Consider the following 20790-nt stretch of genomic DNA (forward strand, 5'->3'; position numbering starts at 1 on the left):
ACTGATCAAAATCGAAAAAAGGGAAAAAAAATGCATTGGAGCAATCCAAGAACTTTTTCGATAAAAGGAATTTATTAATATCAGAAGATACCAATTACACACACCTCTGCAACAACGCAATGTCCTAATACATTACGGATGCACATAGCCAAAAAAGAGAAAAAAAACTAAGAAATAAAAGTTCCGTTACAGTATCCCAGCCCTTGCAACAGTAATACATCTACCACCAAGACAACACCTGACTCTTCAAAAGCAACGCCTCCAAGAAGGGAACAGTGCACCAGCGCTGTCGTTGTCCGATCAAAGATCTTAGGTTGTCACCCTAAAGATGGTCTCCGCTCTAAAAATAATGCCTTCAACAAGGATATTGCCAGACACAACCAGTTAAGGCCAGACATTGGGTTTTCACCCTGAAAGCTAAGAATCCAAACTTCACAAGTGCTGCCGCCCCCACTTTCATACCACTGTTGCCCCGGAACACCAAACAAGCCCCTCAACAGCGCAAAGACTTGAACCTCCATTAGCTAGTCCTCCAAATCCGGCCTTTCATGATATTTCTTCTTCTGACTTCACCATGGATCAGCTGTCACTTGGTGTCAACACAGAAAAGAGCTTCGCGCAGCACCCTCCAAAACCAAACGATCGGAATAAAACTATCGACGCGCACGAATACCACCGATCCACCAAACTCCAGGCAATAAAATCACTGTTACACTCGCCGACGGCGCCTTCCGAAACTCAACACTCTGGCCAGATCATGAAGGGCAGGCCTCCGGCAGGTCTTCATCTTCGCCCAGGAGAGACCCTAGGACCGCTGCCTTTATTCAGGTCGGGCCCCCACGCCGGCGACCATCCAAGGCTAGCCAAGGTTGTAGGCCGGAGACATGAAGTCCGGAGATGCCGCACCCGCCGGGGCAACGCCGCAGCCCCATAGCCAGCCCTCCACCGCCGGCCTCCGACACCACGGAGAAGGCAAGGAGGAGAGGACCTAGGGTTTGACCCCATCCAGCCCGCCCCAACCCATACCTCTGCCGCCGGCACGCCGGGCACGCCGCCGGAGGCACCCGCCGCCGCTCGCCGGGCCGCGACACCATGCGCCCGGAGAACCGCGCGCAGGGCAGCGCCTCACCAGTCCCGCCCCGATCCGCCGCCTAGGACACGAGGGATCTGCGAGAAACGCCCGGTCGCCACCATCGGCCACCCGGGCTTTGCCCGGCAGCTTCCTCCGACGGCGGCGCGGGGGAGGAGAGGCCCCGGCGGCGCTAGGGTTAGGGGAGGAGGGTCGCCCCCAGGTCGCCCTTGGCGAGAGCCACGGGGACGTTTTCAAAAGCAATCCAAGAACTGACCCTGGGTGTCCAGTTGTGGCATGTGTGTTGATTTCGATGATCATCCGAGAAATTCTTAGCTTACCGGGCGGCAGGCACGGTCAACAATCAAGTCTTGGAGAAATTCTTTGCTTTCATGTAAACGTTTCGCGGATTCGTATTAAATTAAATTTCCACCGTTTATACATTTTAGTTTAGTTTTATGTTAACAATCTCCACCGCTGGTTGTCTTTCGAAAGAAAAGAAATAAAAAATTGCTTGCAGTTTTCTTTTTGAAACTAATAAAGCCTTAGAGCATCTCCAACAGAAGCTTCAAAAATCAGCGCGCTATATGTAGTTTGCACCGCGCTGTAAACAGTTACCGCACGTTCGCGTGGAAGTTGCCCCGCTGAAAGCGCCATTTTGCCGCGCGTGCTCGGGCGGGAAAAGTGCTCCTTCGCCGGGCGCGCCATTATGCAGCACGCGACGCGCCCCAAACGGCTAGTTGGATCATTTTCGTTCCAAATATAAATCAAACAAAACAAATAAAATACGAAATATTACGAAATATATTGAAAGTTCGACATTAGCGACGTTTTATTTAAACTACACTCGAAGTCTACTCTGAGTCCCAGTCGAAGTTCGAGGAGTGGGTGCTCGGAGTCGTCTCCGACACCGGCGTCGAAGTCCACTCAAAGGAGGAGGAGGAGAAACGATGGTGGACGGCCCTGCGCCGTTTTTCTTCTCCTTCTCCTTCCTCGCCGTCTTCTCTGCCCTCGCCGCCTTCCTCGTCGCGGACTCGGCGCGGCACTTCTCGCGGCTCGCCTTTCTTCTTCACCTTCGCCGCCGCCTTCTCCTCCTCCTCCTTCTGCGCGTAGAAAGCTTCTGTGGCGGAGACATCCTCGGAGAATTAGCGCGCCCACTCGAGGCGAAGGGCCTCGTCGCGCTCGACGATGAGGAGGCGCTGCTCCAGCTCCCGTTGACGGCGCTGCTGCTCGCGCGTGATGACCGGCGACGGGGGCGCCAGCTGCTCCGCCTGCTCCCGCGTCCAGACGTCATGAAAATTCATGGTCCAGCGGGAGTGGCCGAGGCGCCAGGCGACGGCGTCGTACACCCGCGCCACCTCGTGCGCCGTATCGAACGTGCCGAGGCGGATCCGCTCGTCCCCAGAGAGGATTTCCGCGTCGAAGCGGCCGCTCGGCCGCGCCCGAACGCCGTGGTAGCCGGAGGCAGAGCGGCGGCGCAGAGGCATCTTCGGACGGAGGCGCGCGGAGGCGGAGCGTCGACGGGAGAAAGGTGGAGCGTCGGTGGGGAGAGAGACAGAGACGGAGCGGCGCGTGGAATGTTCAGGCGGTAGGCCGCGTTCGCGCGTGTCGCGTTTATAGCGCGCGCGGAATAGCGCAAACGCGCGCGGGCGGTAAAATTTTTTGCGCGTCTTTTTCCCGCCTCCGCTGGAGCTTCGCGCGGGCGCCCGCGCGCGCCAAGCTGGCTGTTTTTTTTTTGCAGCGCACGGCTTTTTACAGCCTCTGTTGGAGATGGCGGCGCGCTAAACCTCCGTTTCGCCGCGCGGTAAACGGATAGCGCGCTGCGCCGGTTTTTGCACCGCCGGACGCGCCAATATGCAGCGCGTGCGCGGGCGGTAAAAATGGTCCTCCGCCGGGCGCGCCAAAATACAGCGCGCGGGCGCGGAAAACAGTTTTCTACACTACTATGCATCTCACAAAGATCAAATACTCACACATAAATCATGAAACAAATATTCTACCATAATTAAAATGGACACAAAGTGCAACACACATCACATAGTTCAAGACCGACACACAAAATGACGTAGTTCAACAATGACACACGACATATGGTTCAAATGGACAAAGTGGAACACACAATTTGCATATCACACTTCCGCATTTTCCAAGTCAACACCTTCTTCTTCTTCCTCGTCATCTTGGGTTGAAGTAGGAATAGTAGCATTCATGGAAGACACGAAGCCTCCCGGTGATGCTCCCATTCTCCCATACACACCACTCACCGAGCCTCCCATAGTCCCTCCAAACACTCCTCCATAGGTTGGTCCTCCCATGCCGGCCATGCCTCCATAGCCTCCCATGCCGGTCATGCCTCCCATGGCGGGCATGGGCACGCTTCCCATGCCGGCCATGCCTCCCATGCCGGTCATGCCTCCCATGCCTCCTCCAAACGCCGGCATGCCTCCTCAAAACATGCCTCCTCCAAACATGCCGGTCGTGGAATTGTTCATGTTGGCTACCAACAATCTCTTCTTGGCCAACACTTCATCGCGAAGAAGGTTGATGTACTCCTTTTGTCTCTCATCCATTTGGGAAGTATCCATCAAGAAAAGCTTCCTCTCCTCCTCCGCTAGGCGTAGATGCTCCTCGGTGGCTTGCCTCTTGTCCTCCAAAGTCAACTTCCTCTCCTCGTTGGCGGCAATCCTCTCCTCCAAAGTGGCTCTCCTAGCTTCAATAGCATCCATAGCCTCTTTATCCAAGTTTCTTTGCATCTTCCTATCTTTATTTGCTTTGCAATCGTGCATTTGCAATCCTTTTCATAGCCATTGCAATGTCGTCATCTCCGGCCTTCTTTCCCTTCATATCTTTGGCGGTCTTCCTACCATGCACATTCCTCCGCCCATTGTTGACCGAGTGAGGAGTGGAGCTTCTCTTTTTGCCTTCATCACTTCAATCATCATCATCATCATCATCGATGATTGTTGCATCACCGGTAGCATTGGCCGCCATAGTTGCCGCATCCAACTTGCCGCGGGTCTTCCACTTTTCTTCATTCCCTAGAACTTCATAGCAATGATGCAAGGTGAATGGCTTGCCAAGAATCTTGTTGCCTTTCTTGTTCTTCTTTTCCACATCCCTAAACAATCCTTGAGCCATAGAGTTCTACACATATGCGGAAAAGAAAATAGATGAGCTATATGAACTAGAACCGTATTCTTCACATATGAGCCATATGGTCAACATAGTAGTAGAATGGTTTACCCTATCATTCTCATTTGTGCCACTTGGATTAAGAACATCGACGTTGGCTTGCACACCCGCCCATTTTTGGCAATCGGTGTTGATGCCGGACCAACGAGAACGAAGTGAGCGCATGGTTCGCTCGTTCCCACTTGTGTTGTGTGTGTTGAAGTACTCCGTCATCCTCATCCAATATGTTTCTCTTGTTTGATCGGTACCGGTTGTTGGATCCATTCCAATTGTCAACCATGTCTTGCAAAGCAACTTATCATCCGCTATTGTGTAGTTGGCCGACCGACTGGGATGGCGAGGTTCAATCAACCCTTCTCCTTCCTCATCTACATCATCATATTCCTCCTCTCCATCGGCGGCTTCATCATGCATAAACGAAGATCCAATATTAATTGTCTCCATGAATGTGTCATCATCGACTCTACATTGCAATGAAATTCATTATTCTCTGCCTATGTATGCATCTTAAACTACAATTTGGATGAAAAATAGTGTTTTTTTACCTCTCAGGCATTTCATCATGCACCGTATGTGCGCCCGCGCGGTTGCCGAACGGAGGCGCCGACTGGTTCGTCGTCGGAGGAGGAGGAGGCGTCTGATTCGTCGGAGGAGGAGGAGGCTGCGGCCGGCGGGAGGCGGGCGCCTTCGCTTTCTTCGGCGGCGCGACGGAGGTGGCACCGACGTATGGTCGTTTGGTCGACAACGTCTTCCTCCTCGGCGCTGCCCGCGCGTTGCCGGCGCCCTGCGCGGCGGTGGCGCCTGTGTGCAGCGCCCCACGCAGCGGAACGAAGAGCGCACGCGCATCTGCCGTTGTGTCGCCGGCGTCGGCGCTGCCGCTAGGGTTTGACGCACTGGGCGGTGGCGCGGCGGAAGCGGCGGCGGCGGAGGGTGGGACGGAGTAGGGAGGGGTCGGTGGGCTGCCGGAGGGGCCGTCCATCGTCGGGATTGTACCGGCGGCCGCGCGGAGACGAGGGATTGGGCGCTCAAACGGCGACGCGGAAGGAGAAGTTTCAGCGCGGGGGTTTTCTCGCGCGTGGACGAGCGATGCCGCGCGCTGTAGCCGGCGTATGCCGCTCGCGATAGTGCAAACCGACCCGCGTCTTAAAAATTTTACAGTGCCGCGCGGTTTGCAGCGCCTGCTGGAGGGCCGATTTCCTCCCATGCGCTGCAACCGGCAGTTTTTATGCCGCGCGAACGTTTTAGCGCGTCGGTAGCAAATGCTCTTAGTTGACTCCCGGTTAGTTTCGTGAGAGACTATCTTCCGTAGGTAGGACCTCCTTCCCCTGGTGGTGCTGATCCAGCCAGAGTGAGGGGAGAAAAGGGCGGCACAGACAGCGCACCACCAGCAACCCATCTACCGGCCGGCCGCCACTACCAATTGCCCAGCATCCCCATTCTTGAATCTCCAAGTTCCAACTTTCTTATTTAGGTGGGCAGGGCAGAGATCAATCGATTCTTATGCTTAGGTGGGCTTGATCTTTTTCTTGGATCCATCTGCCTCCTCTCCTGCTAGCAAACAAGATCGAGACCAAGAACGGCTGCTGCTGACGCTACTAAGAAAAAGAGGAAAGTCAACGGCCAATCGGACTCGGAAGATGATGCGGCGGCGCTGGAGCAAGGACTCGGATGCCGATTCCTCAAGCTCCTTGTACCAGCTGCGCCCCGACTGCGCCAGCAACGTTCCCGACACCAAGTTCAAGATCAAGGTCAGCTCCCCGTTGCTCCCTGCTTTCCTTCCTTCCCAATCTAGTCTAGTTTTGTACTATGTAGGAGGATGGATCTTGCATCTAGCTCCCTCACTGAGCACGCTGCAATCACTGAATTTCAGGTTGGCAGAACGCTGAGCGTTCGAAAATGGCAGGCTGCGTTCACGCAACAGGGCAACCTGCACATTGCATCTGTTCTAAGCCGGATACAGAGAGGGGTACCCTCCCTTCTCATTCATTACATTTCATTCCAGCACCCCTCATTCGTCTCTGACACTCCTTTTCTTCCTCCGGGGTTAGGGTGTGCACCCTGCGATTAGGAACGAGGTCTGGGAGTTCTTGCTTGGCTGTTTCGATCCCGATAGCACATTCGATGAGCGCGACCACATAAGGAACACCAGAAGGTACTCACATCTGCCTATACTTTTCTCGGCTACAAGTAAATTAATAATGCTAGTTCAGGGTACATTGAAAAAATGCTGCCAAGCTCTCTCTTCGCACTTGTTTTCCGTTATCAAAATGTGGTATGTGTTCACTTCACCTTAGGGGGTGCTCCTAGGGCCTGAAACCAGAAAAACTCGCTATCTAGTGTCATTTTTTGAACTGCGTATTAGTGCACACAATATATCTAATTAAAAGCGCTGGTATCACCGGTTTACAAAGAATTACAGCGAGTTACCATATCATCCAATACGTGTAAGGTTGGATACACACCTAAGCAAGTTTTGGATGAAATAGTACGCGCTGCCATGGTCTTTAGTATCCTTACAACCATAACAGGCTAGTATGATCCCATGTCACCTTCATTTGCTTGCTACTTGCTAGTGACCATCTCTTAATATTCTCTACTGTGGAAATCAATTAGTGCCGCTACATATAAGAATTGTGACTCCTTTTTCCCACATTCTTCATATTATATCTTTTTTATTACCAAGAGTTCAGAAGCACCTGTTCAAGGCAGCTGTTAATTTGTTTTGACAGCATGAGCCCTATGCAGAATGCAGTATGCTAGATGGAAGGAACAATGCAGAGATATGGATTCTCACGTGGGCAGTGGTAAAATCATCACAGCCCCGATCATAACTGAGGATGGTGTGCCTATTAAGGACCCTTTGGTTCTACTCGAAGCGACTTCAGACCAGGGTACGTCGCAAGGTGGTTCGACCAGCAGCAACAATGGAAATGGGGTGGCTGAGTCTGTGGACCGTCTGACAGATAAACAAATTATCGAGTGGAAACTCACATTGCACCAAATTGGTAAGGTGTAAGCATCGATTGTGTGCTACTACTTCTTGTTGTCTGCCATTATTCTATTCTCCCCGGTCTTATGTTTTGTGGGTGTGGTTATAATAGGTCTTGATGTTCTGCGCACTGACCGATCCATGGTGTTCTATGAGAAGAAAGAAAATCTCTCCAAGTTGTGGGATATTCTAGCTGTGTACGCGTGGATCGACAAAGAAGTTGGTTATTGTCAAGGTGCCTGTATCCTCCTATTTGCAGATATAAAGCTTATTTTAATGTCTGAAAATATTCTTATGTATGTACTTTCCATATATTAAACAGGAATGAGTGATTTATGCTCACCGATGATAGTGTTACTCAATGATGAAGCAGACGCATTTTGGTGCTTTGAGAGATTGATGCGGAGACTGGTATGCACTGCTTCTCTCTCAGTCTTCAGCCTTGCTTGTTTCTTCTAATTTCACTTATTGTTGTCTATTTCTGATTTTAAAGCGAGGGAATTTCAGATGCACACAGCAATCTGTTGGGGTTGAGAACCAGCTTCAGCACCTTGCTTCTATCATTCAGGTGCTGGACCCAAAGTTACATGACCACCTAGGTATGTAATAAGGACTCAGCGATCTGTCAATCAGTCAGCCTGGATATCCATTTGATGTTATTGCACTGTGCTTGTTGAATCTTGAACACAGAAACACTTGGCGGGGGTGATTATCTCTTTGCATTCCGTATGTTCATGGTGTTGTTTCGGCGTGAATTGTCATTTGGGGACTCCTTGTACCTCTGGGAGGTAAATAATTCTTTCGATGTGTTGCTAAATCTTAAACATTATATCTGTTCATTTCATCCAGATCAGGTTTGATCTATGAATCAAATCTGGTACAGTGGTGTTGTGTTAACAGTGGCATCCATTTCTCAAATTATCAAGGTCTACAATTCCTTTAATTTAAATAAGATTTCCCACTCTATTTAAGATGCCATATTCAGATATTCTTTCCTTCTCTTTAATGATACCACTAATATGTTCAAAGGTGTTGAAAGTCAAGTTTAGTTAGGCAAGCCATCCAAAATAATGCATATTTCGTACTATTTGTGTAGTCAAGTTATTTTTGTGTCCATAAAATAAAACGAATGGTATCAGCCAACCAGGGATTCAGAAATCGGTCAAGATGGTTACACTGGCAAACAATCACACACCAGCTTTGTTGGGTTGATCACTGTAACATGCAAAAGAGCATTCACGCTTTTGTTGTACATTAGTTGAGTTAGAAATGCACATGGATTTAGACTGAAGCTGCATATTTTGCACATCTGTTGATCAAAACAAAAGGAAAACTTAGAAGACTCATTGAATCCACGGATTTTCATCATTAGGTGCTCACTAACTATCTAGAGACCAGTAAAGGCCAGCCAAGTGTCACCCTGGTTGTAATGTCTAAAGGACTGTTTCCTGAAGTTTTAACTCTCATTTGCAAATAAAGGGTTTGATTGAAAGCTGATCATATTTCCTGTCCGCAGATGATGTGGGCTCTAGAATATGATCCTGACATGTTCTCCACATATGAAGAGGCCGGGGCTGCAACTGACAGAACTCAAGGGCATAAGCCAAGAGTAAAGCCGACCCGTCAGTTTGGCAAGTACGAGAGGGCGAACTTGAAGAATGGTGCAAACGCTGTTGATGGCCCTGTCCCTATCTCTGTTTTCCTGGTTGCTAGTGTTCTGAAGGAGAACAGCCAGAAGCTCCTGCAAGAAGCCCGAGGGTTAGATGACCTTATAAGGGTAAGCTGGGATGAAGCCATATTTCTTATTTTATAATGGAACACTTATTAGGATTCTGAACTAAGAATGAAATAAGATATGTTATAGGTTCTAGTAGATCTGAAGTTCGGTTTGCTGATCTTGTTTACCACATCTCTTTCTTTGTTTTAGATACTGAACAATGTTAACGGGAACTTGGATGCAAAGAAGGCTTGCGAGGCTGCACTGAAACTTCATGCGAAGTACCTTAGAAAGGTAACAAGCTGCTTCCTCCCGCTCCTCTTACTGATGCTATGCATTAGAGAGTGCTTTTCAAAAAAAAAAAATTTTTTGCCAAACCAAAGATGAATGAACAAAAATTATCTTGTTGTGTTAGCAGATGCAGGGAAAGAAACCCTAACATAACACACACGGTGATCTGCCAGAAGGTGGTTGTTGTATGCAAGGAAGGCAGAAGCAGTACTTGCTGTATGTAAATTTGATTGCAGAGCATTGCTTGCCAACGTGAAAAATGTGTATAAGCGAGTGCATTGTTCTCTGAGAAGTAACAGTTTTTCCAAGGGCAAGATTCTTTCCACTCCAAAGAAGAAACGTGTAAGATTAATTTGAGAACAAAACCTGTGTGTAAATTCTTATAAAATGAAAAAAGACAAGCATAAGAGATCACCAGGATTTTGTGTGTGTGGCTGTGCGAGGCAAAAGAGAAATACATACTAATTAATATTATGTTCTATATATTGGTCCTTTTCGTTGTTCTTTTCATGTATGCTAAAGTTGGGCATGGGCTCGGCTCTGTCCAGCGATGAGCTTAACTTGCCTTGTGTTAGCCCTGGACTTGTGCTCAAGTTGAGATCCTTTCACTTCATAAGCACCCTCCTCGGGTTATCAATGATTAGCAGCATACTTGGTGTTTTGCTCGCACAGTCCCCCATCATCCTCCGAGTTCTATCATCAGGAAGCCAAAGAAACTTGACATGCTTCCAGGACGATGTATTTCGGCATTATGCGTGATGGCCAGCCTATTGGTCGTTGTGATGCATGATGTGTTGGCAAAATGGTACACCAAGGAACCAAATTTTAATTTTCTTCAAAAATTGCAACGTTTCTGACTGCAAATTGAATAATTAGATTGGCATGGACGATTCGGTGTATATCACAACCCTCACAAGTACGTCCTATCCTGGTACCGTGTTTTGTACGTCCTGTCCTGCTGCAGTTTTATCTGTACCGAGTTATCTTTGCGAGTACATGTTATTACTGATCATTTGAGCCTGGGTATTACTAAGGCTGCTCTACCTTACATCTGGCACAGCAAAGCAAGCAACCCGTTTGCTAACCTAAACAAGGAATACAACGGCATCTTCCGGCAAGAAGAGCTGATGATTCCCTTCTTCCAGTCTATGGCCCTCCCAAAGGAAGCCACCACCGTCCACAAGAATGATTCTTTGATTTACCTCTTCTATCTGCTCCTGCTGAAATTTTAACAAGAATGCATGATTCTTCAGCCCCAAGGAAATCTAAACGCGCAGCAATGTGTTCTAATGTAGTACAAGTTGTGCCATGTCAAGTGCTCACGTTAGATATGACCAAGATCTAAAAAATAACCATTAGCTGAAGACTGCAGTGAAGCTTCAATAGGTGTGTGAACCTGAATTCGCTGAAGCCATGTTGCATCTTGATCATTTAGTTAGGCTTATAATAACAATTATTTTAAAAAGAGTAGCAAATCAGAAAGATAGTATTTCTCCTTCCCCTGAGTGAGAAAAATGCAAGAATCGAATGTCATCATAAGGACAAGAAACTGAAAGTGAAGTGCCTGTGAAAACACTTACTTTGGCTAGAAGATTTCTCCGCTAGACTCCCCACCTCGTCTGTCTCCTGCATCTTCTTCCTAGGGAACTCGAAAGCTCGATCAGCATGTAACGGGAAAATGCTGCAGTACAAGCAGATGCATGCGAGTCCCTTGCACCCCTTGTATGCCACCTGAGTGTGCCTATCTTTGGTGAAAGTTCTTGCGGAGAAAGGACCCGTATTTTCAAACAAGAGATGCCATTGACATGCAAAAGTTCCCCCAAAATCGTTCCATAGTTAGCTTGTTATCTGCGAGATTCCTATAATGATTCTTGTTTTCCAAACACAAATTGACAGCTACAGTACAAACATATATGCATTTGTATCGTGCAGCCTTAATTGGCGTTGTTGTAATACCTTTCAGGGTGTAATCTAAAAAAACATATCTACGACAAGCCGTGATATATAGGACGACATTATTATCCATCACCCTTTCTGCATGTTCTGCAATAGTGCATCTTTGTATCTCCAGCTGAATCAGGTCGAAACATCGTCGAAGTCGATGGAGGATGAAATGTCTGGCGCGTACCACCCGAGTTCCTGTGCGACGGCGTCGACCCTCTGCGCCTGCCCCCGCGAGTCACCGATGGCGGTGGTGAAGGGGTAGATGAAGGTGACCTTGGTGGCGATGCAACGGTAGGCCACCACGCCGGCGTCCTTCCTGACCAGGTACTCCATCACGTCCCGGCCAAAGCCGCCGTCCACCTCCGCCTGGATGTAGTGGCCTGCATGCATACATTCTCATATATACAGACGGACGCACTCAGCAGAGCATACTGAGAATCTGAGATACAACTCTAAAGTTGACCGACACTTATTATGGATCGGAGGGCCTACAACATTTGCTTTGTACAATTGTACTCAATGGGTGGCACACCGCACACATGGTTGCAGCCAAGCCAGTCAGGATCGGATCAAACATCTATGTTATCACAAATCCTAGGATCATAACTGATAAAATCGTAGAAATCTCGACCATTTTAAAAATAGAAGGGGCTCGCAGATGAAAGTACCGTGAGGAGTCTGCTGATCAACTTTGAAGACGACATTCTTCTGTGTCTTGCTGATGGCCTGACGCAACGACTGTCATGGCAGTGAACTGTGAGTCGGTTAATTTTGATTTTTGAGTCAAGCTAGGTGAATGAGAATGAAAATTCAGGTACTTGAGCGGCAGCGTCGGCGGAGGTAGCGTCCGGGATGATGAGCGGGGAGGCGACGGAGGAGGAGGCGCCGACGGTGGGGTTGGTGCACACGCAGCCCGGATTGGTGGAAGGGCATGTCCTGATCTTCCTGCATGCATGACGACAATGGGAATTGCTTGCTAATCAGAATTGGCATGAATAGCAGTAGACGATCGATGGAAGGTACCCACCCGTTGTTGTCGAGGCCGAGCTGCAGGGTCCTCGATTGGGAGTAGGGAGTGGAGGAGGGCTGAGCTGCTGCTGCGGCGACGGCGGCGAGGGTGAAAGGTGAGGTGGAGAAGAGCAGGAGTGCTCTCCTGGTCGTGGCCGGAGTAGCAGACGAGCTGGGAGCTTCGGCTGCGCCAAGAATGGAAGAAGAAGCCAACAAGGCCCACCGCGTCATCATGTTCATTTCAGTCCCACACCACACATGCCTGCTAGCTTGTATTTTTGTGTGTGTAAATATTTATCTTGGATCGTGCGTGGATGCTATCTCTCTAGGCTGGAACAAGCTGCTCCACAAAATCCGCATGCTTTCTGTCTGCACGAAATGCTCAATTTATTTATGAATATGAAATGTAGTAGTACCAAGAATGTTCACCATAAAATTTAATGAACAAGCAGTGGTCATGCTAAATTCACACCCTGGTAGTACACCAAGAAAAAGAAATGCTCAATTTATTTATGAATATGAAAGGAAGTACCAAGAATGTTCACCACAAAATTTAATGAACATCTAACTAAAAATTAATACATATGAAATTAAAACTGTTTTTTAAACAGAGGTAAATTTTTTACCTCATTTATTAATTAAGAAAAAAGTGTGTAGCTTTTAGGAGAAAATCGGGCGAAAGTCTACAACAACAGAGCCAAGCTCACATAAATCACACACCCACAACCAAGCTTAACAAAGACTCGAAAAACATGGCCATACAACCACAAGACGACACGAACAAGACATTGAGAGGCACCCATCATCAACTGTGGATCCAGAGTATGCAACAATCAAGATGGCTAGAAAATCGCAACCTCTATGGGAACAATAGGGTGGCAATGGTGCTTGGAGCTATAGAGAGAGTAATCCAGAAGGCATGTGGTTTCTTTTGAAATTAAAACTGTCACTTCACAGACAAATGAAACAGAGTGGTTGTCAGTTAATGAGCAAATTGTTAATGTACCATTAACTCAGACAAATTTCTAAACCTTATAGATGAAAAAAGAAAAGGAATAGTATTCCACACGGAAGTTAGATGACATAACAATCATCATGTATCACTATCACATTTTGACACGTGATGAGAAACTATGAACCAAAAATCTAGAGAATTTTGAAGTGGTTATGGCCAGCATACCAAAAGTGTTGTATTAGTACCCTAGAGGATTTATTTCATCAGATCACCAAAAAAAAGCTTTTGGTTGTTGTTATGCATAATTACAGTCAAATTTTAAGATACACAAGAGCTTTCAACATCTTAGCAGAACTCCAAGACAAACTTACCTCCATATTGCATATATGGCATGCGAGCGAATAAATTCAAATAGACCGGACCAATCAATCTCAGATTAATTACTTCCTCTACTTTTATATATAAGGCCACTAACTCATATTTCCTTCACCAAGAAAAGCAAAACCAACTAATAAATGTGTGATTAATCGCTTGAAAACACAACCTATCGTGTGGTAGTTAAATATATTGCATATTGTGCCTCCTTCTTACAAGTTGCATTCAATTTTCAGATTAATAAGCACCATTGTACGAGGAAAAACAAAATCATTTTTTTCTTAGGAAGACATAATGGCCTTATATTTGTAGAAAACCAGATTTTGATAGTGGGGTATATAAAAACAGAAGGAGGGAGTAACAGTGATAAGCTTCTGAAGATGATAACGGAGAAAAAGGAGGACAATTAGCTCAGCGACTCAACATAAAGCTATTCTTCTTAAAAGAGATTCCCCAACTAATACTATGTTAACCAAGTAACGCATAAAAAACATCGGTAAGGATTTCACATTGTCGCTTGTGTTGCAAATTACACCTCACAAACAAGAAATTTGTATCACTGGGTGTTCATCTCTTCATGCATACACAATTATAATGGAAAGTGTTCTGGCATTCTCATCTGCAACTCACAAATATAAATGTGCAGTACTACATATTTATTAAATTTATACATACGAAAATTGTTTAGGATGTACCCAAAAGGAGTTCAAAAGTTAACAGCCAAAGATAGAATAAGCTTCCTAGTTATATAGGGTTAATCACACAATATGTTTTTTCCCTATATTTTAATGAGAGGAAAAAATTACTCCCTCACACATATATATATTTAGTGAAAGAATTGATTGTGCAGTGCAAAAATACCGAGAAAACATTGCATTAGCTAAGTAAAAAAAAAACACATTTGCATGTTGGCATTTTTAATTGCAAGAGCAAAAGAGAAAGTGTACATCCTTCAATATGTAGAAGATAAAGCCGTGACCATGAAAACTTATTTTATGTATGTTTGAAAAAAAAATGGTCCAAAACAACTTCTACAAAAGCAGGATTTTCTGTTTTGGAACGGCAAAATAGTTAAGAGAAAAAAAATATAAGCACATGCTCTATTGCGACGGTGGAACTGAATGGGGGTTGGGGGGGGGGGGGGGGGGGGTCCTCGAAACAAATTTCTTAGTGGACAATGAAAGATAGCAAAGGACTACTTTGAGAAAAGGCTAGCTTGTATCCATGAACTTTGGTGCTTTTAATATGATATTATATGATATATGCATGAAATGTGAGGTTCTCTAGTTGTTTTACATTGATTTATGGGAACTTGCAATACAGTTCTCTTCTATTGGTTTTTAATACTGCAGTATAGAAAACCATATTTTGCATATTTTTGAGTTTTAGGGATTTCACGGACGTCAAATTGGGCTAAATTTTTTGGAGCATCATTTTTTCATGAAATGTCAGAAAATGAGAAGAAGCACTAGAGGAGGCGTGTGGTCAAGGAGATAGGTCCCATGGCGCGGCCCACCCCATTTTGGGGGGGGGCGTGCACCCTTTTCACCTTGGTTTTCACTACATCCAATAAGTTTGACCCTAAGATCTATAAATATGGCACCCATCGCGAAATCGTGAGGAGGTGAGCGCAAACAGAGAAATGCACAAAACAGAGAAGTCATGCGGAGATTTGGAGGGAGAACGCTGCTGGAGTCACCACTAGTTGCTCCCCCATCTCCATCAACACCATGACCGCAACTACCATGATGAAGAGAGAGTAGTTCACATCTGAACTATGGGTTTATGGAAGTAGCTTGCATCAGTCTCTCTCTATGTTCTTCACTAATTAGTATCACATGAGCTGTCTATTATGATCGTGATCATCTTTGTAATATTTTGATTGTGGATCTTCTATTATGACATGAGTAATAAGATGCAATGAAGTATTTTGTGATTGACGTATTGATAGATGCATATGTTACCCCGTTCATCTATGTTATGTTTTGATCAAACTTGTATGCAAGAAAAGAGGAGTGTGTGTGTCATCTGGAGTGATTTGGTATTATGCATATGGAGGTGACAACAATCCGTGTGCTAGTATTTTTTTACCTTTCCATTGATTACCTTACTTGGACATCACCTCCACTATGAAAGCCCAATCCATGGTGTTAAACACTTTGGTGATGTCGAGCTTAGTCTGTCTCGCACCATGAAGCTTCTTCACCATTTCCTGAACAAACATAAAGTTCTCATGCCGACAACAGGGCCCGTCAGGAAGGCACTGTGGTACTTCCGAACCATATGTGGCAGCTCAAAAGCTAGTCTCCTCGCTACAAGGGATCCATGAATTTGCGCGGGGTTTTTATGATATTATTATATCAATGATTTGTTATCGAGTGTTCTCGAAGAGAGGGTATGAGCTAGCTTCTTTGAAGCAAAATTCATGTTGATAAATCATCTACTCTACAATATAATGTGGATCTCAAAAATAAAAGAGTAGAATGTTGAATACGAGACTGATTTACAAACTTACAGTTATCATAACTCTAGACTTCTACAGTACAATGTGGATCTCAAAAAAAAAAAGGTCGAATGTTGAATACATATACCTGATCTAAACTTTCTTGCTACGAGACTGATTTACAAACTTATAGTAGTTCATGCTGGCTAAATCGCCAGATACAGCGTCCATTTCAAATTCTGGGAAATGGCCAAATAAGGATTCAGCTAAACTGTGTGTTGCCAATTTGCCATATTACAAGACACGACATACAACAAGGTTTACAGCGCCAAAAACAATTTTCTTCAGCTGAAATTTAATTTCCTGGAACAGAGCACCTAGCAACGCACGATTGTACTCTTCGCTTGTCATTGCTTGCTTCAGCACCATTGAGACAGTTTCAAAGATAACACGATTACATCCCATCTGACCTGTAGCGTAGAGTGCACACAACATGGCCGGTGCTTCAGCATGAGGACCGTCAGAGATATACAGGGATTAGATTACCAAGATCATTTCTAACCGGGAAAACCCCATCCACCTGGGTATTTGTGTTACCTTTGACGACCTTAAACTAATGATGATCGTCATTGCTTTTTTGTTACACATCAAGGGAGCCAATGTCTGCATAAACATAAAGTTATCGCATACATGTTCATCGCCTTTCATTCTCAAGAGAGCATCGTCCTACAAACTATATCATTCACTCGGTTCGTCCGCGCGTGGGCTAGGTTCCACTGGCCTCCGCGCTGGTTCATCATCATCAGATTCTGACCATGCTGATCGTCTCTTTCGCTCTATTGCAGTCTGGGGATGTCCCGTATCATCTTCGGCGTCAGAATCTTCAAGACCAGCAGCCGCAAGAAGGTGATCGGGGGCTTTCCCTGACCTGTCACCACCAGTCATAGTTGCATAATCATCTTCTTCTGGTTCATTTCTGTATTGATCCTCTTCCTCTTCCTCGTATTGCATCTTTGTCTTCTGATCCTTCCTCCTCTTGCCACCCTTCCTCCTCCTCTTCCCACTTTCCCCATCTTCATCATCATGCTTGGATCTATCCTTCCTCTTGCCAGCGCTGTTGCTGGAATGTTTCCATTGTTCCTTGACACGCTCAAAGTGCTGCTCCTGTTGCATTACTTGCTTTAATTCATCCTCTTGCTTCCTTCTTTCTAGCTGAAACTTCCTCTGTTCTTCAGCCCTCCGGCGAGCTTCATCAGCCAAAGCAATTTGACGGGTAACTTCCAACCTTTGCTTGGTTTGCTGCTCAGCTTGTTCAGCTGCATCACGGTGAACCTTTGCAGCATCAAGTAAATGTTTGCAATACTCCACATGCGTTTCTATTTTCCTCTCATCGAAACCATGGGAATGGTACGTCGATGCAACAGACAACAGGCTGAATACCCTGATGGCATTCTCAAGCTCACTCACTGTTGCACGAACCTCATCAGCTGTTCTTTTTGTCTTCTGTAGAGTAGAAGCTGAGAACTTCTGCATTGAAACGCCGACATTAAACCGTAACAAATAATTGGATGGAGCCAAATGTATAGCTCTCAGCAAAGAGTTCCGGCACTCTTGCCATTGTTCAGCTTCATAATGTGTTCGGGCAAGGTATAGGAGTATAGTTGCATCTGTGTTGTAGAAGAACTTCCGCAGGCAATTTTGGTACGTCTTAACTGCTTGTTGAAAAAGGCCTTGAGCAAAATATATATGAGCCAAATTGATCCATACATCAGGTACCTGAACAAATATACTTCCTGATGCAGCCTCATGTACCTGGGTAAATAACTCCTTGGCAATATCCCATTGGGCTTTCTCGGCATGTAAGATTCCAATACCATTTGCAGCAAACATATTACTCTGATTCTGCTTTAGTACATTCAAAAATAGCTCCTTTGCTTTCTCCCTATGAGTAGCCTCAAATTTTGAGGCCTTTTTCTCTGGGCGATTGGCAGCAAAGTAGTTCCAGTTCCCCAGCTGAAGCAAAGAGTATGGGTCTTTTCCCCCAGTAGCATCTTTAGCATCACGGAAACGTTCCTTTGCAGTGAGCCAGTTTTCATCACTCTGGAGTTCAAGACTTCCAAGCATAGACAGTGCATTCGGATACTTACTATTTATCTTCAGAGCATCACCTATCAGCTCAATGCTCAGTTGAATATTGTTTTTTCCTTTTGCAATAGCCGCTAGCCTCAGATAGGCATCAATGTAGTCCGGGTACTTGAAAATAATGAGACGGTAAAGGAGGCTGGCTTTCACAGTATCCTGAAGCTCTTCCAGTAATCTTGCATAGTTAAACAATGTGGTGACCTTATCGCAAGGTAACTCAACAGGCATTTGTTCTTCAAGTTGGTGAAAGAAAGTCTGATCCCTGTACTGTACACTCCAGCTAACCATAGATCTACCAACGCTCCCATCCATCATTGAAACCCAGATACCATCTCCTAGTGCCTCCTTAAAGCTTTGTTCAGCCAGCTCAAACTCCGCCTTTTCAAAATAAAGAAGTCCAATTCCATTGAGCAACTCAACAGGTATTTTCTCACTTGCCTTCTTTAGGAGACTACGTGCTGTTTTCAAGTATTCCATGGCAGCAGCCCAATCTGATTCCACCAACAATTCACCGAGTTCAACAAATGCCTGGTGATCTTTTGGATCAATCCGCGTAACTTTCTTGAAGGTTTCTATGGCTTTGTCATTTTCACCTAAGTTTGTGTAGATGTTCCCAATGGCCTTTAGACTTTCACAATTTTCAGGGTGTACCTCCAGAACTTTCTCGAAGCTAGCTAAGGAACGTTTGTAGTCACCAAATTTCAGATGTATTTGACCAAGTCCAACAAATGGCAACACAAAGTCTTGCGGTTTATTGATTTCTTTGACAGATGCCATATAATACCGTCCAGCAGTCTCAATGTCCCCCTTACTATGGTATGATCTGGCCAAGTTATAGTAGGACTGTGATTTCAGTAGCCCGTGATTGCTTGAAGAGAGAGCAGTCTCAGTCAGTTGCTCAACCACAAAATGCTGGCCAGTAAAGAAATAATGGTTGGCTAGGTGGTTGAGTGCCAAAGTGCAATAAGGATAGATTTCAAAGGCTCTTCCCATTTTTTCCATCCCTCTGCGAATGCCACCGGCCTCATTTGTTTGCAAGTCCATGATTGCAAGTGCTACTAGTGCGTCAACACTTTCAGGGTCCAACTGCAAAACTCGTTCAAAAGCTTGTCGAGCCCTGTCTAGCTGGCCAAGTTTGTATCGACAAAAAGCAATCCCAAGCCTTACAGCAGGAGGACAATCTGTATAGGCCCGCAGAGCTCTCTTATAGAGATCTAACGAGTTCCTGTAACATTCCAAAGCCTTTTTGTGTTGCTGTTCCGCATCACCCATCAGGAAATAAACCGAAGCCTGACCAAGAAGAGCTGGGAAATTATCCCCATCCTCATCCAACACAATCTTGAACGAGTCGGATGCCATTTGCAGCTCACCCTTGGCCACACAGAGTTGACCTTTTCCAATCCATGTAGACGGCTCAGTTTCATCTATCCTGGATGCCCTATTGTAGTACTGGGTGGCCTCCTTGAAATGCGCTTCCTTCTGCGGTGCTCTCTCGGCCTTTCCGAAGAAAGTATGGAAAGCACCCAGAGCATTAAGGATGGCTATCCGCTCGTACTTCACTTCAGCATAATACTCATCAATTTCTGCAGAGAAGAGGGAATGGTTCCATGAGAAAATTAACTAGTGTGGCATAATTCAAGGTGATATTATTGTTCAAATCATAAATTATAGAGGCTGAGAATTATATAATGCAAGAACTAACCAGGGCCGGATCCTTCCTCAAGAATCTGTCGGAATTGTTCTATCTTTCCTTGCTTGAAGTATTCTCTCTGCCAATAAATTTCACAAGTTATTAGAAAGCGCAGGTGGGTATTTCCTCAATAGTTACATAGATACAAAACTACCAATCGGGACAATTCAATTTCGCAAGAAAACCAACTATTAAATCAGGTGATAGGGTATGCAAGTATAACCCTAAACCATAGATTAAAAGTAAGTCACGTGTGTAAGGCAGGATTGGGATTTCGAGAATGAACTTGTGGCCCAGCTCCTCCTCTTCACTGGACCTTCCTTCCACTCACATTATTTGTCCAAAAAACTCACCATGGTATTCTAGTACTAGTTACTAACTGTTAGGTCCTCATCAACATCACTAGCATCAGCCCCAGACCGAAATAGCTGGGCGTGAACAACCAGGACAACGCGATGGCAGAGGCACTTTTGAGAAATTCAAAAGGATGTGCCGACATCGGCCGAACCCTTGAAAGGACTGAAAGAGGACGCATCTGCATCTGCAGGGGCGAGATCCTCCCTAGCCCTAGAAATCAATCTGACCACCACCGCTGGACCTAGAACCTGGTAGAATCGCGAGGAAACCTTGGCGGGGCACACGACGAGGGATTTCGGCGAGTTGTGAGGAGATTTACCGCGATGATGAGCCAGAGGTGGAGAGGGGCTTGCTCGGCCTTGAGGATGTCGAGGATGTCGGAGGCGTCCTGGGGGAGGTGGTCCAGCGCCACCCGCACCTCCTCCTCCGTGCCCTGCACCGGGATGTACACGCTCGCCATCCTCCCGTCGCCGTCGCCGTCGCCGCCGCCGCCGCCGACCAGGGGAGAGGAGTTCTGATTCCGAAGTGGCAGTAGCGCTGGAGCAGCGGCGGTACCAGGGAACGATGTTACGCACTACTTGGGCTTGCTTATATGGGCCGGTTCTCTTTCCGCTTCCG

At 46.1% G+C, this 20790-nt stretch overlaps 4 protein-coding genes across 5 annotated transcripts; 1 reads left to right on the top strand and 3 right to left on the bottom strand.

Annotated features, from left to right (window-relative positions):
- Window positions 1–2214: 2214 nt before the first annotated feature.
- On the bottom strand, window positions 2215–2556 carry LOC127303409 (ethylene-responsive transcription factor 5-like). Its single transcript, XM_051334149.1, has one exon. The coding sequence runs from the start codon at window positions 2554–2556 to the stop codon at window positions 2215–2217; it is 342 nt and encodes a 113-aa protein (XP_051190109.1).
- A 2990-nt stretch (window positions 2557–5546) lies between these two features.
- Window positions 5547–9762, top strand: LOC127299417 (rab GTPase-activating protein 22). Of its 2 annotated transcripts, XM_051329382.1 has the most exons (11): window positions 5547–6009; window positions 6132–6227; window positions 6310–6413; window positions 7007–7266; window positions 7363–7485; window positions 7573–7661; window positions 7744–7849; window positions 7941–8038; window positions 8767–9027; window positions 9178–9261; window positions 9386–9762. In XM_051329382.1, exons 1-11 carry the CDS (start codon window positions 5899–5901, stop codon window positions 9404–9406), a joined length of 1353 nt encoding a protein of 450 aa, XP_051185342.1. In that variant the 5' UTR covers window positions 5547–5898; the 3' UTR covers window positions 9407–9762. The 2 variants fall into 2 exon arrangements, with proteins under 2 accessions (XP_051185342.1, XP_071676013.1); XM_071819912.1 differs by lacking the exons at window positions 5547–6009; window positions 6132–6227 and having other exon boundaries at window positions 6991–7266.
- A 1332-nt stretch (window positions 9763–11094) lies between these two features.
- On the bottom strand, window positions 11095–12485 carry LOC127299418 (thylakoid lumenal 17.9 kDa protein, chloroplastic). The gene is made up of 4 exons (XM_051329383.2): window positions 12230–12485; window positions 12021–12147; window positions 11871–11940; window positions 11095–11582 (listed from the first exon to the last, which is right to left on the bottom strand). The coding sequence occupies exons 1-4, from the start codon at window positions 12448–12450 to the stop codon at window positions 11335–11337; spliced, it is 666 nt and encodes a 221-aa protein (XP_051185343.1). The 5' UTR covers window positions 12451–12485; the 3' UTR covers window positions 11095–11334.
- A 4035-nt stretch (window positions 12486–16520) lies between these two features.
- On the bottom strand, window positions 16521–20718 carry LOC127299419 (protein CTR9 homolog). Its single transcript, XM_051329384.1, has 3 exons — window positions 20492–20718; window positions 19828–19894; window positions 16521–19708 (listed from the first exon to the last, which is right to left on the bottom strand). Exons 1-3 carry the CDS (start codon window positions 20630–20632, stop codon window positions 16722–16724), a joined length of 3195 nt encoding a protein of 1064 aa, XP_051185344.1. The 5' UTR covers window positions 20633–20718; the 3' UTR covers window positions 16521–16721.
- Window positions 20719–20790: the final 72 nt, after the last annotated feature.

The sequence above is a fragment of the Lolium perenne genome, chromosome 5, assembly GCF_019359855.2.
Source record: "Lolium perenne isolate Kyuss_39 chromosome 5, Kyuss_2.0, whole genome shotgun sequence".
Classification (NCBI taxonomy): domain Eukaryota; kingdom Viridiplantae; phylum Streptophyta; class Magnoliopsida; order Poales; family Poaceae; genus Lolium; species Lolium perenne.

Excerpts from the sequence above, each read along its gene's own strand:
- LOC127299418 (XM_051329383.2), bottom strand. The coding sequence starts at position 12,450 with ATGAACATGATGACGCGGTGGGCCTTGTTGGCTTCTTCTTCCATTCTT. Across the intron at positions 11,941-12,020 it reads CCGCCGACGCTGCCGCTCAA|TCGTTGCGTCAGGCCATCAG; the intron begins GTACCTGAATTT and ends CTGCCATGACAG. Across the intron at positions 11,583-11,870 it reads TGATCAGCAGACTCCTCACG|GCCACTACATCCAGGCGGAG; the intron begins GTACTTTCATCT and ends GTATGCATGCAG.
- LOC127299417 (XM_051329382.1), top strand. The coding sequence starts at position 5,899 with ATGATGCGGCGGCGCTGGAGCAAGGACTCGGATGCCGATTCCTCAAGC. Across the intron at positions 6,010-6,131 it reads ACACCAAGTTCAAGATCAAG|GTTGGCAGAACGCTGAGCGT; the intron begins GTCAGCTCCCCG and ends ACTGAATTTCAG. Across the intron at positions 7,486-7,572 it reads AGAAGTTGGTTATTGTCAAG|GAATGAGTGATTTATGCTCA; the intron begins GTGCCTGTATCC and ends TATATTAAACAG.
- LOC127299419 (XM_051329384.1), bottom strand. The coding sequence starts at position 20,632 with ATGGCGAGCGTGTACATCCCGGTGCAGGGCACGGAGGAGGAGGTGCGG. Across the intron at positions 19,895-20,491 it reads ACCTCTGGCTCATCATCGCG|AGAGAATACTTCAAGCAAGG; the intron begins GTAAATCTCCTC and ends ATTTATTGGCAG. Across the intron at positions 19,709-19,827 it reads TGAGGAAGGATCCGGCCCTG|AAATTGATGAGTATTATGCT; the intron begins GTTAGTTCTTGC and ends TCTTCTCTGCAG.
- LOC127303409 (XM_051334149.1), bottom strand. The coding sequence starts at position 2,556 with ATGCCTCTGCGCCGCCGCTCTGCCTCCGGCTACCACGGCGTTCGGGCG.